The 15,000-nt window shown below is 42.9% G+C and overlaps 1 protein-coding gene across 2 annotated transcripts in view; it reads right to left on the bottom strand.

Annotated features, from left to right (window-relative positions):
* NOTCH3 (notch receptor 3) overlaps positions 1–15,000 on the bottom strand; it is a 798,092-nt gene that overhangs the window by 310,556 nt on the left and 472,536 nt on the right. For both annotated transcript variants that reach the window (XM_044084438.1, XM_044084439.1), the window contains one exon: positions 14,364–14,477. In XM_044084438.1, coding sequence (XP_043940373.1) covers positions 14,364–14,477 — 114 coding nt within the window. The remainder of the gene's footprint in view (positions 1–14,363; positions 14,478–15,000) is intronic.

Raw genomic sequence — 15,000 nt, 5'->3', positions numbered from 1 at the left:
GACAAGGCATCTAATGCACACAAAAATTTGTTGGGAGCTCTGGAGCAGGTTTTTATCAGCTACCTATTGCTCTTAGAAGCAAAGATGCCTATCACTGTTTGTGAACTCTAAGAATGTGCCCCTGTCTAGCATTCACTTGCATAGAGCTGTTGAAGTCCTGCTTGGGTAACCCACTGTGGAGTTCTCCTGAGTGTGTATAAAGGTTGCCTTGATGAACAGACTGTAAGCCAGGACCTTTTCTCAAGCCTACATTGTCTAACCTCCAGACAGATAATAAAGTGTCTCCTCCCTACTTTTTTAGGTACCATATAACTGTGGTGCTTTCTGTTACTACAGCGGGGTCCTAAGTCTCCAGACTGTCCTGAAGGTTTGGACAGGTTGAACTATTGCCATCATCTCTTTTTTTGTTCCATAGAGTTCCAGGTGTCCTGCACTTTGAGGTACAAGTTTATGTGCCCCATGCTAACATGGTCAAGGTCTGGTTTGGAGGAGGTGGTATTACATGCATGCCCTCATTCTTTCTGACTTACAGTTCACAGGTAGTTACTAAGCTTGCAGTTCAGGAGACAATTAAGGAGCCCAAATTCCCAACTGCCCCAAAATTCTTTCTAGTTAATTGACTTGTTTAAGTCACACAGCTTGCAAATAAAAGCTGAGCAAATCAAAAACTCAGAACTACTGGAAGTAGCTCATTAACAGTGCAGAAGATTTAGGGTCTATATCAGAAGATTGAAGTTTCAAAACTTCGAATGTGATACAGTCGATACCATATGATCGAAGTCTTGACACTTCAAATCTTATAACGGAGATCTCTGTACAGCGCGGAAAGGAAAGATTTCCCTTTTCTGCACTGTAGTGCGATCTCAGAGTTGGTATATTTAAGTAGCAGGGGGTGTGGGGGTGCAGGTGGGCTTGTCCCCCTGCTTAGAGCATTTAAATGGTTTGTTTTTGTAGGTTGTTATGTTTTATTACATTTTTGATGTTTCAAGACTTCGATTATATGGTACTGACCATATCAGATTTGAAGTTTTGAAACTTCGATAACGTAATATAGACCCAAAGATTTATGGCATGAACTGAATGCCTTCTTCTGTTAAAAGTAGCCAAACCAAAGAGGCAAGGAGGTAAACTGTTAATAGTGACCCCTCCCAGTAAAAAAACAATGGTACTGCCTGTGTACTCTGAAGCTATTGATGTGGAGGCAAACACCCTGGACATCTAATGTCATCAGAAGGGCTGAATGCCCAGGAGGGGCAAGAGGGCCTGTACCATAAACATCTTCAATTTCGGGAATTTAAAGAAACTGTTTAGCCTCGATAAGTCCAAAATGGGTCTCCATGACCTGTCTTTTATACAAACAAGGAAAGAGTGTGGATTATAACTGCTCACTATCATGGCTGAGGGGGGCTGATTCTATTGTTCTTTTCAGTAGCATTTCTGCTGGACAGGCACTAAATGCTCCTGTTTTTTTTTTTTTGGGGGGGGGGGGCAAATGGAAGTCCTCGCTAGCTGTTTATTTGTTTATTTATTTATTTATTTACTTATTTATTTATTTAGCTGTTGGTTGGATGTGAAATATAGTTTGTACCTTTTGGAGACAACAGGCAAATAAAAGCTGAGGAAATCAAACCCTGTAACTAGGAAGTAGCTCATTAACAGCTCACAGCACTAATCCACTGGAATACCTGCCTTCTTCTGTAGGAAAAATACTCTAGGTACAGTAGCTAAACCAGAGAGTCCAACCTAGGCTATAGATGTGGTAATAAAGTGTCCCCCCTTGCTTTTTTATGTACCGTGTGACTGTGGTGCTGTCTGTTACAACAAACAGGACCCTAAATCTCCAGAATGTCCTGAAGATTTGGACACCTTAAACTACTGCCATCATCTCTTTTTTGATCATATGCAGCTCTACTTCCCTGGAGTTCCAAGTGTCCTGCACTTTGGATTCCAAGGTTATGTGCCTCCATGCAACATCTGACGTGTCCATGGTCAAGGTCAGTTTTGGGGGAGCTGGTACCAGTAATGTCAAATGGTCTGAAATTATGCTTGACTGATTCTGGTATAAGGAGGCTAGTCACCTATCCTGGGACAGTGAAGAAGAGGGGGGTGGGGATAGGTGGGCCTGGGTAGGTATTTTGGGTGGTAGGGATAAGGGTTGGTTGGTATTGTTATAGCTGTTGCCTGTTGAGGGACAAAGCTATGATGGCCCCCAAGCAACTCACTATCCTCCTGCTACAATTTTCTTTGTTGTGTACCCTTCCTACGTTTTGGCCATTTGCCTTTTCCCTGTCTCTGGGTACTAAAGTCCTTGCTTAAAGAAGTATTTTTTGTTGTATTTGGGAAAAGAAGGGTGAGATACATATTGGACTAACTCTGCTTTCCTTGATCCTTCCCTTTTTTAAACAAATTGTAAGGGGGGGGGCTCCAAACAGCAACTCCTTATCCAAAGGGGCAAAGGAGGTGAGCATTCGCATACTCAATGAACGGGTCCTCAGACAAGCATTTCTTTCATAACTGACCATGTTGCAGCAGCCCTGAATGCTGCATTTACAGCAACATATATGCATTTACGGTTTACACTGAAAACCTGGAAAATGCATCAGTCGACCGGCATGTGGTCGACTTGCAGTTTTCAAGTCAGCAGAATGTCAAACCAAAAAGTATCAACTACACTACAGTGAATGGGTAGTATAATTCAATCATTTGGGTTCGACATCATGCAGGGAGATCACGATTCACTGAGGAACAGGGAATTAGCCCATTTCCTCACTGTCATAGCTGGCCGTAGGCATAGGCCAACTAGGCGGCCACCTAGGGTGCCACTCTAGTAGGTGCACTTTTCCAGTATTTATTTGGTTTAGGTAGACCAGGATGGGGGCATCTGGTGGTGTGGTGGGGGCGCTGTGGAGCCCTTTTGCCTAGGGCACCAGTTGATCTAAGGCCGCTCCTGCTCACTGTAGTGCGATCTCGGGAGTTGGTATATTTAATGTGCAGGGTGTGTGTAAGTGGGGGGTGCAGGGGGAGTACCCCCCACAAAATAGTAGAATTAACATACCGTTGACTGTAGAGTTTAAAGGTAAGTTAATGTGCATAGCAGGAGGTTAGTGATGTCACCTCCTGCTATGTCGAATACATCGAACCACAGTTGTCGATTTATTCATTTTTGCTTGGGTTTACTTTTTGGCATTTCAGACTCAGCATTTCGGGTCGACATTCTAAATGGTCGACAGAAGCAGATTCAAAATGGCAACAATAAACTGCATTTTACAGTATGCTCACTCACCTGTAAAACAGTCTGGGTTTGACCAGTCACAGTTTTATTCAATTGCTTAATGACATGCACTTGATACTTCATAAAATTGCCCCAAAGCCCATGGTTGCTACGATGTATACTCCCTCCCTCACCCCACCAAAAAAACCAAAAACAAAAAAAAACAAAAAAAACAAACGTTTCATTCAGTCTGCTTTCCCTCTCAACAGTGAAGAGTACTCTGCCCAGGAGAAAGTATACTTCCTTTGGCAGTTTCCAGAAGCACTGTGTCTGGATGTGCAATGGGGTTCTTATTCAGAAACTTGTGAGAATTCTGAACTTTTCAGAATCTGTCATGTATCCTGGGTGTATGGGGTTTGGGAATTTGGCTCCAAAGATCTTGTCTGAAACACATCCTAAAGGGCTTCCTGGACTGGAGCAACAGCCATTGATTTAAGGTGCTAAGACCCAGAAAGTCCCAGTATCTCTTCTGGAAGTTGAAGCTTCCTAAAACTACCACTTTAAGTGCTCTCTCTTGACTGAGACATTCTCCCCAGGTGAAACATCTTCTGGTGAAGCAGCACAAGTGAAAATCAAAGTCTACATCTAAGCCTATATCAGCACCAGGAAGAAAAGAAAGTTATTACCTAGCCCAATTCCTCCTCCACTTCACAGTCAGAAGAGTCTGTCTCTCTCACAGGGAAGACCTCATTCTTCCTCTTGGATGGGGAACTTCAGACACACAGAGCTCTTCTGAATCTGTCTGTAGACCTGAGGGAAACCCTGAAACAAATACTGGAAGGGGAGACTGGCAAGGGCTATGGGGGTAGTACATCCATCAACAGGCAACTGTCTGCGTAAAAGAGTTGCTTTCAGTATAGACTCCGAGGTCACAGATGGGCAGGCAGCCACCAGGAATTTGGTAATCACAAAGCAAACATCCATGGATTCTAATTTGAAGGTGTGGATGTCTTTTTTGACAATGAACATGGGTATTTCTCCCTCCCCTTTCTTTACTGATCAAATAGTGCTTTGAGGCAGATGCTATAGAGCTGGCAACCAATAAGTAGCATACAGAATGGTCCTTAGTCAGATGGGACATGCTATGATTTGCAGTAGTCATGGCCTCCCAAGGGCCAATGCATCAATGGTAGCAGGCATCAAAACCTGGGGCTGTTCCAAGTGCCTCCTGGAGCTGACACCCTCAGAGGGCTCCGGTGAAAGCACAGTTGTGTACACTTACCATAAATGTAGATGTTCGAGTGTATTCACTGTTGCAGTCATTACATTTGGGTAATCTGCTGGCAGGTTGCCCTCAGTCAGCCTGATTAACAAAGTCTTGGGTCCTGCGTAGGTTGCTGTCCCTTCTTCCATGATGTCAGGTTGTCAGGGGTATAAAACATGCAGCCAATGCCATTACATAAGTTTTTCTTGCCCCAGATGTCAGGTGCCCCCCAAATGGGGAGCAAATAAAATTAAAAACACAAAAAATATACCTCCAATCCCAAAAGCAAATACACCAAAAGGGCTTATAAGTATAGTGAAAGAAAGAATAGATATAGTCAGTGAAAAATAGGGGGCTGGAGGGAGGGTAACCAGGACTGCAACAGTGAATACACTCGAACATCTACATTTATAGTAAGTGTACACAACTGTACTATGTTCTTCGTGTTTCACTGTTGCAGTCATTACATTTGGGTAGATTCTCAAAGCTATGACAGGGTGGAGGAAATTATACAGCATTAGGACCAGCTATAAGGCCCTGCAGGACAGCAGTGGCAAAGCCAGCTCTGGATTTAAAGAAAGGTAAACGGTACTGTTTGGTGAACGTATGAACTGAGCTCCAGGTAGCAGCTTCTAGAATGTCTCTGGTTGGAACACCTCTGAGAAAGGCTGTAGAAGTAGATGCAGCCCTGGTGGAATGAGATCTGATCCCCTGGGGGATAGTTTTACCATGGTGCATATAGCAGAAATGAATACAATGGCTTATCCATTTGGAAATAGTCTGCTTTGAAATAGCCTTTCCCTCTGCCCCTGCAGCAAATGCCACCAGTAGTTGTTCAGATTTTCTTTGAGAGTTTGTCCTGTTTAAGTAAAATCTAAGTTGTCTGTGTACATCCAATGAATGCAGAATCCACTCCCCCTTGTTCTGTGGACAGGGAAAGAAAATTGAAAAATGAATGGTCTGATTAAGAGCCACACTGGGTACCACCTCAGGCATGAAGGATGGATTGGTCCTGAGAGACACCCTGTCCGCATGAAAAATGATGAAAGGCTCCACTGCCATAAGAGCTTGTAATTTGGAAACCCTTCTAGCTGAAGTGACTGCTAAAAGGAAAGCTGTTTTTCAGGAGAGAAATTTTAAGTCTGCAGTAGCAGCTGGCTTGAAAGGAGGGACAGTGAGTTTTTCCAATACAAAATTGCGGTCCCAGGCAGGGGTTGGAGCTCTCCTGGGTGGTCTTAAGTTTTTGGCCCCTCTGAGATACTGCTTTAGCAGAGGATGAGAGAAGAGGGGAGGTTTTGTGTTGTAATGAGCTGAAATGGCTGAGGTATGGATTTTTATGGAAGAAAAGGAAAGGCCCTTGTGAAGCATCTCAGTTAAGTATTGTAAAATCTGAGGAATATTGGGCATTGCTGTGCTTATCCCTTGTGACTGATTCCAGGCACAGAATCTTTTCCATTTGTCAGCATAAGATTTTCTAGTACTAGGCCTTCTTGCCTCCAAAATGACATTATCACAGGTTTGCTGAGGGATGCTAAGGGTGAATTTAGGTGATTAGCCATGCTGCAAGATTCAAAGTTTGGAGCTGAGTGTGCAGAATTTGGTTATTCTGCTGAGACAATAAGTAAGGTGACTGATGCAGGTGCCACGGTGGAAGGTGTGACACATTGCACAGGATTGGGTATCAGTGTTGGCGAGTCCAGTCTGGAGCAATCAAAATCATTTTTGGTTTGTCCTGTTTGACTTTTAGTAGAACTTTGGAGAGCAGAGGCAGAGGGGGAAAGGCACAGACGGATAGGTTTTTCCAGCTGAATGATAGAGCATCCACTTTCCAGGCTTTTTTGTGATGAGTTCTTGTGCAGAACTTGTCCAACTGATAGTTCTGGGGTGAGGCAAAAAGATCTATGTCTGGACTCCCCCATTTGCATGTCAACATGTTGAAAATCCATGGTTCCAGTTTCCATTCGTGTGGGTCCATGAAATTTCTGCTTAGTTCGTCTGCCAGAGTATTCAGCTTTCCAGGCAGGAATTGAGCTTGTAGTTGTATTTGATAGGTCAAGGCAGTGTTCCACAATGCCATGGCTAGTCTGCAAAGGGGGTAGGAGTGTGTACCCCTCTGCTTGTTTATGTACCACATAACTGTGGTGTTGTCTGTCTTTATCATTAATTGTCCTGGCTGAAGGTAGTCCTTGAAGGCTGTCAGTGCATTCTGTATAGCTAGCATTTCTTTTTGATTGATATGAAGGTGCATTTGATTTGGGCTCCATTTGCCCTGAATGCACTTCCCTGCCAGATGAACCCAAGCATAGTCTGATGCATATGTAGTTAGGGTTTGGGCGGCAGGGGGTGGAGTGAATGGCAGTCCCTTGTTTTGGTGGCAGGCCTCTGCCCACCATAGGAACTCTAGCTACAGGCAATGTATGATAGGAATCATTGTTTCCAGGCTGTGACAATGTTGACTCCATAAACATTTTAAGTAACACTGAAGTTTCCTCATATGCAGTCTTGCATATGGAATTAGACGAATGCAGGAGGCCATGAACCCCAAGGCTTGCAGAATTTGTCTTGCAGATAGCAGGGTTTTTTGTGGCCACCTGTTTGAAGTAAGTTACCAAATGACTTTGCTTTTCTGGCGTAAGGTAAGCCATCTGGGCAATTGTATTCAAGCTTGCACCCAGGAATGTAATTTTTTGAGAGGGTACCAGTTGTGATTTCTTTCATTTATAGTGTACCCTAGACAAGTTAGAACCCTTTTTACAAATGCCAGATGTTTTAGAAGAATGTCCCTGTTTGCTTCCTGAATTAGACAGTCTTCCAGATATGGATATATTTAAATATTTATTTGCCTGCAAAATGCAATTACTGAAGCCAGGCACTTTGTGAAGACCCTGGGCGCAGTAGATAAGCCAAAGGGCAGTGCAGAGAACTGGTAATGCAAGTCGCCTGCTTTGAAGTGGAGGTATCTTCTGCAAGACTCCCTGATTGGGATATGCAAGTAAGCCTCTTTTAAGTCTAGAGTTACCAACCAGTCATCTTTGCCTAGCATAGGAAGTAACTGTTGAAGAGTCAGCATCTTGAATTTTGGAATGTCCAGAAATGTGTTTAGAGTAGATAAGTCCAGAATTGGATACCATGATTTGTCTTTTCTGGGTACCAGGAAAAGTCTTGAATAGAAACATTGTCCCTTTTCCTCTTCTGCTACTGATTGAATAGCCCCCATGCTCATGAGGGACAGTACTTGTATCTGGGCCTCTGCCCCACTGATTTGGGGGCGGGTCTGGTCATTCGTTTGGGATTGGCAATGTGTGGAAATGAAATCTGTATCCCTGGGATGCTATATTTAAAACCCATTTGTCCTGGGTTATAAGTTGCCAGTTTCTTGCATGAAGTGCCAGTTTTCCCCCCAAAGGGGCAGCTAAAAGGTAAGTGCTTGGTAAGTGTAAAGGGAAGTCATTGAAACTGCTTACCATAGGGAGGTGTCTTGTTGTTTCCAGATTTGGAGGAGGAGGCACCCCATTGTTTTGTTCTAAAAGTCCCTTGTGACTAAAACCTGGAGCCTTTGGAATGTCTGGGTTTGACTTGAGTGGCTCTCAAAGGAACTGGAAAGGACCAGTTCTTAGTAGGCCAGTGCCTACTAAATCTTGGAGGTTGCACTTGTAAGAAATCTTTCACAGTTTGCATAGATTTAGCTTTATCTTCCATCTTTTTTAAAACTTCTTCAGCCTTATTACCAAAGAGACGGTCTTGTTGTAAAGGAGCATCCAATAATTTTGCTTTAACATGATCAGGCAGAGTTTGCTCTTTGAGCCAAGCATGCCTTCTTAGCACAGACCCAGTTACAGCAGACCTGCAAGAGGCCTCCAAAGAATCAAAACCACATTGCAAAGTATGTTTTCCAACTTGTTCAGCTGAATTCAATAGATCCTGTAAATCTTTATTTCTCACACAGTCAGAAATCAACATCATTTTCTGTTTAAGCAGTCCCATGATATGCTGTTGATATTTAAGCATATGAAATTGACAGTTTAAAGCCGTGATTGCCAAGGTTGCAGAAGTGTAAACCTTCTTACCCCATCTATCCAGCACCCTGGAATCTCTATCAGAAGGTGCAGGATTTTTAGCAATAGAAGCCTTAATGCCCTTGGGACCCTGAGAAATGGTTTCAGGATCTGCAATAGGATTATTGAAAAGGAATTTGTGGGAGTCAGGAACCCTGTAGTATCTGTCTGGCTTACAAGGAGCCGGAGGCAGAGAATCAGAAGCCATACTAGATTCTGAAAAGACATCATCAACAATGTCTAGAACAGGCGGTATAGCCAACTTCCTATGCTGAGGAAGAAGAAGAAAATCCCTAAGTCTCTTTTTAGATTCAGAGAAATCCTAACTTTCCCAGTAGAAATGTTCCCTTAAGGTATGTAAAGTTTCCTCAAAAGAAAAATCCTCAGGGGGAGAAGCAGAAGGAATGGAATCTTCTGTATCAGAGTCCTCATAAGTAGGTATAGACAAATCCTGTTCATTAGAAGAGTAAGAAGAAACAGAATCCTGTTCAGAAGATTCATAATCAATGTCTTGCCTAGGCCTCTTAGAAGGGGGGGGGGGGGTTGGCTACCCCTGATCAGAGTAATTAAATCTTCAGCCATTTTGATAATTTGTTTTTTAGGTATGGGGGGCTGCACATGTGGCCCAGGCATTGGTTTTTTGGACATAGACTTAGATTTTGGCCTTAGTTTTGAAGATGGCGTCAGTCTAATATGCAAATCTGTAGGCCTGAAAACACTCTCAGATGCTGGTGCCTGCACAGTGGCTCTGAATCCATCTAAGGTAGAGACATCCGTGGGTTCCATAATTGAAGCATCTCGCGGCATACCGGACTCCAAATGGGTCTCAGTAGAGGCCAGTGAATCAGAAGTAGCGGGCATAAGGGGCTGCGAAAGCACTTCACTGAGTACCGGCGAACTGGCGATTGGCTTAGGAGAAGCGTCGTTGTCAGTTTTGGACCTCGACGGCCTGTCTCTGTCTTTTTCTTTACGTTTTTTAGGTATTCTGGTAGTCGGATTGCTAACCGACGACATTTCTGGATAATTAAAGCATGAGCCAAAATATTTAGAAGCAAAAATGTACCGACGTTTAACAGTGCATTGATTAAATTTAGCACAAAACCGACAGAAAGGTACGTTGTGGTCAGGGCCTAGGCAAGGAATACAGTTCATAGGTTCATAGGTTCATACTAGGCTATCTGCCCAAGGGCATTTAGAAGCCTAGCCCATAGTTATGTGGCTTTCGCCACCCCTTTAGTTTGAATAAAAACTATGCCTATCATTTTTCTGTGCCTCTGTCAAGCAGTGACACTGAAGTAATCCCTGGGGTATATCTGCGATCTCCCATCCATTGGTCAAGATTCCTCTTGAACAAGGCCAGCGAGGTGCTCTGCCTCACATGTACCGGGATTTTGTTCCACAGCATAGGGAGTCTCTGGGTGATGAATCTGTCCCTCCAGCACGCTCTATTTATAACCGTGTCAAGGTTTAAGTCTCCGCCCTTGTGGTTCTGAGGGATCTAGATTTTTGAGGTGAAGCATATTCATCAAATCTGGGTTTGACATGGCCTTATATGTCAGGCACAGGTCACCTCTGAGCAAGCGGTATGAGACTGAATAAAGCTGGAGTTCTTTCAGTCGGGCAGCATAAGACATATTTTTGAGACCCTTTATCCTTTTGGTGAGGAACTTTTGGGGCCTTTCAAGCTGCATCAGGTGTCTGGTCAGATACATTCCGAACGGCGCATTGTACTCAATCATAGGTCTAATGAGTGATGAGTACAGTGGGACGATGACCTCCCTTGATCTAGATGTGAACTCCTTCATGATCAGGTGGGCGATATAGAAGGTTTTCCTAACTACTTTAGCAACATGAGTGTCAAACGAAAGACTACTGTCAACTTGGGTCCCCAGATCCCTGATGACTTTTTCTGTGCTCAGTGGATTGTCACCTATATGGTAGCTAGGGGTAACCTTGTTTTTCCCAAAGGGTATGACTATGCATTTTTTGGCGTTTAACTTCAGGCCATGGCTCTGGCACCAGTTATCCGCTTCTGTGAGGCCCTTCTGGAGGATATCTGTGTCAGATGTGTTTTCGACTATGGCCAGTTTGCAGTCATCTGCAAACTTTGTCAGCCATAACCCTCCTGTGTTTGCTTGTACTTCAGAAAAGTAGATGCCGAACAAGAGTGGACCCAGGACTGAGCCCTGTGGGACACCACTTGTGACAGGCTTTGAGTCTGACATGGCTCCAGCAACTCTGACCCTGTGGGTTCTGTCGCTTAGCCAGTTTGCAACCCATCTTGTGATGTATGGGTTTACATTCAAGCTGATGAGTTTTTCGATGATACCTGAGTGGGGTATTGTGTCGAAGGCCTTTGCCAGGTCGAGGTAGGCTGTATGGACTGCCTTTCCTCATCAATGGCCTTGGTGACTGTCTCAAAAAGTCAACCAAGTTTAAGAGGCAGGATCTGCCTTTGACAAAGCCAAACTGGGTTGGATCCAAAGTCTGCAAGTTCCCTATGTCTTTATTTATGAGTTCCATTATGATCCTCTCCATGGCTTTGCAGATAAGGCTTGTCAAGCTAATGAGGCGGTAATTTCCAGGGTCTGTGGAGGCACCGCCTTATGAAGTGGGACCACAGTCGCGGCGCCACTCCTTGGGTACGTATCCTGAGGTGAGGCTAAGATTAAACAGCTGTCCTAACTGTGGGTTTAATTCCTCGTTGAGTTCATGAAGCACACAGCCGGGACACCATCCGTCCCATGGATGCTGTGTTTTTGCCTTAGTGAGGGCAGTTCTCACCTGGGCGTTGGAGATGTTTGGGGGCTACAATCCTCTGGAATAGATATCTCTCCTTTTGGGGGAGGAGGAGAAGTTTGCACTGAACCTGTCAGCCAGTATGTTAGCAATGTGTGTAGGTTCAGTAATTTTCACATCATTTTGAACTAATTCTGAGCATATCTGGGAGTTTCCTCCTAGGTTTCTAACATAGCTAAAGAAGGCCTTATGATTGTCTTTAGAGTCCTTGGCGATTTTCTCTCAAAATTTGCCTTTGATGATTTTATGAGAGCTCTTAGTTTTTACTTATAATGATCAAAGGTGTCTTACCTTTCAAGGATTTTGCTCTATCTTGTAGTAGCTTCCTCCTTTGTTGTAGAGCTTGTTTATGGCTGGGGTCCACCAGACTGGACGCTTGCCTTTGGTACAGAGAGTCTTAGTTTTGTTTGGGATTGCCTGATCCATGCAGTCCTGTAGGTGCTGGTAGAAGGCATTTGTAAGTGATTCAGCGGTTTGAGTAATGTTTACCACTGGCTCAGGGGCCTTAAAGGAGACCACACTAGTTTTTAGAAGTGTGAAATCGGCTTTTGAGAAGTTTTTCACTGTGGTCTTTTTTGTTTCAGGTGGGGGCGGGATGAGGACCTCCAGCGAGATTAGTTTATGATCTGATCTCACCAGTGAGGGGTATACTTCCGGTGTTGAACATTTTGATCCCATGTTCGTGATGATGAGATCAAGTATGTTTTCACCTCTTGTGGGGATGGTGACTAGTTGTTCCATGGCATTTGAGTTTATGAACTCCAGTATAAATGAAAATCCTTATAAGGTATTTGCTTCCCACAAGTAATGCAATTATTAATTTTTACTGACATCGGTAAGGAGCAAGAAAAAGTTTCCCCAGTGGGGTACATAGCTTTTTAGTTGAAGACTTCAGTTCTGAAACTCGAAAACAGAAATTTCAGGAGTCGGTCGACCGGCACTTGCGAAATGCTTCTGCTTCAGGCACCACGCGGCAAGAAAGACTGATGTAATGGCGTCAGCTGCATGTTTTATACCTCTGACGACCTGACGTCATGGAAGAAGGGACAGCAACCGACGCAGGACCCAAGACTTTGTTAATCAGGCCGACTGAGGGCAACTTGCCAGCAGATTACCCAAATGTAATGCCTGCAACAGTGAAACACGAAGAACAACTTAAAAGCTCAAGGGCCTCTCTTTCATTCTCCCTATGAACACACCTCCCAAAAAACACAAATAGAAACTTACGGGTTTCCTGCCTTCTTTTTATGGTCTTCAGGAGAACTCCCTGGTTGACATTGCAGTTAGCCATGTTGTGTTCCAGCCCTGGGAAGAAAACTAACTGAAGATGGAAGTCTTTAGGTGGTACTTGACACTTAGAAGCATATACGGTAAATTCCTTGGGAGCAGACATACTCTACATTTCCACATCTGGAAGTCCATTCCTGGATGCTTGATGATAAATAAACTGAGGTCACCAATAGAAGACAATAATGAAAGAAAAAAAAAAAGAGTTCCCCAGTGAGGTACTTATCGTGTAGTGCTCTTAGTCATGGGTCTGGACCACTGCAAGACTGTGACAAAATGTTTTGAAGCAAACACATAAATGAGAAGAAAAAAATAAAGACAGTATGAAAGATGCCACTGACATACCAGATACATGAAAACATCTTAAGAAAGGTGATATCTACCTAGCCATGGGGGGAAAGGTGCTCATCTCTGAAAGTTAGATCGAATGGGAACACCCGGCCAGCAGTAGCAATCTCTACAGATTATGATCACAACAGTGATGCATGAAGAGCACCAATTTAGAATAATTAAATATAATGCAGGTGGTAGGGTGTACCACATACACAACAAGAATGCAGCAAGAACTGTCTACATATGCTGATGAAGGGAAAGACAGAAACTAATCCTAAGGCCCCCCAAGCTTTGGTCAAGCTGCTTTAAATTAGAGCAACGTATGGCTGCAAACTATTCAATAGAGAATAAGTCAGAAATCGGAACCAAAAAGGAGGTTCACTCCAAATGAAATTATGAAATAATATGAGTGATTTCCCTCTGTCTTCACTGAATGACAATCTTTCAACAGTCAAGAGTTCACCGACCACGATGACCTAAAAAAACCTTTGCAAGATGCAATTCTAGCATCACCAACTTGTATCCTTGAAGAGGTGTTTATTGCAGTAAGCCCTTAACTCAGAAATCTCATTTAGCTAGTCTGCAGGGTTAACATACAGAGATTTAAGAGCATACAAATAAAATTGTGTGCTGATGAACACATTCAAAGTCTGTAGTGCAGAAAAATACAGTGGACAAAAGAGATAAAGAAATGCATGCATGTGTGCTACGTAATCTAGCCATCTTTATTTATTTTATTACCTTTTTTTCTTATTTGTTGGCCAGAATAGATTTAGCATAGCATATTTTCATCAGAGATCTATGGATAAAAGCTCCACAGGTTACTTGTAGTTAGAAAAGTATGGTACAAAATAAGCAATCGCATATGTGCAAGGAATCACATTCCAGGCCATTTTTGTCTATATTCACATGACCAAATGACCAAGACAACAGGATTGACCTCTAGACTTAAAAAATGCTTTGCATGGTAGTAAGCTCATTCCATACAGACAAGTCTAAGCCACTGCATTTCTAACAGTTAAGGACATCTAACTCAATGTTCAAATACTATTAACTGCTGTTGAAAAAAAAAAAAAAACATTAAACTGTTCAAGCCTTGCTTTATAACTGAGACATCCTGCATCTATGTAGATGATATACCAGATTACATCACAAGATGTCAGTATTCATTCAGAAATGGCACAGTTACAGCAACTGTAACAGTACTTCATTTTGAAGTTTATACATGGTAAGTCAAACTTGTCAAGGGCTAATTTTCAAAATTAAGTTTGTGTTCATCAAACAAGTGGAATTGTATAAATCTAACAAGTTTGTTGAACATGTGTGAGTATTCCAGCTTGCACAGCTGCACAACTGGCCTGAACAGCAGGTGGTGGTGGTACACTGTAGCACACTAAAGAAAGAAGGACCTTACCTTCTGCACAATGGCATTCATATCCATTGGGGGTATCTATACATTTGGCTCCATTTTGGCAAGGGGTGCTGGCACACTCATCAATATCCATCTGGCACATTGAACCAGTGAAACCTTAAAGGATAAAAACAAAAATGAATGTGGAAAGATGATCATTCCTGAAATGTATGTTCATCTTCAGAAGGTGGCAATAAATGAACAAAGAATAGCTCTACTGGGAAAAAACACCACTCAGAAAGCTTTTGCACTGAGAAACAACAAAAATACAATACATGCACCTATAATATACAGACCCTAAACTGTTCTTTACACATACCTGTCATTCTGACATAACAGCTGTGATCGACTTCTGTACTGGTCAGTAGTCCGGTCAGAACTACACAGCTAACATTCCAATTAACACAGCACAGAAGGGACATGCACACAGTCCATAAGGAATGTCATAGTTTTAAAGACAATTTAAGTTTGGTGTTCTAATTGAAATGAAGAATTGGAAGACATTTCAATCTGTCTTCATTAAATGACAATAATACAACAGTGTCAAAAGTCTATTGAGCACAATAACCTAATAAAACATTTTGCTAGAAATAATCCTAGCATCACCAATGTGCACTCCTGATGAAGTATTTACTGCAGT

The sequence above is a fragment of the Protopterus annectens genome, chromosome 9.part0, assembly GCF_019279795.1.
Source record: "Protopterus annectens isolate FY-2018-M chromosome 9.part0, PAN1.0, whole genome shotgun sequence".
Lineage (NCBI taxonomy): Eukaryota > Metazoa > Chordata > Ceratodontiformes > Protopteridae > Protopterus > Protopterus annectens.
This window is presented reverse-complemented; position numbering and strand designations above follow the sequence as displayed.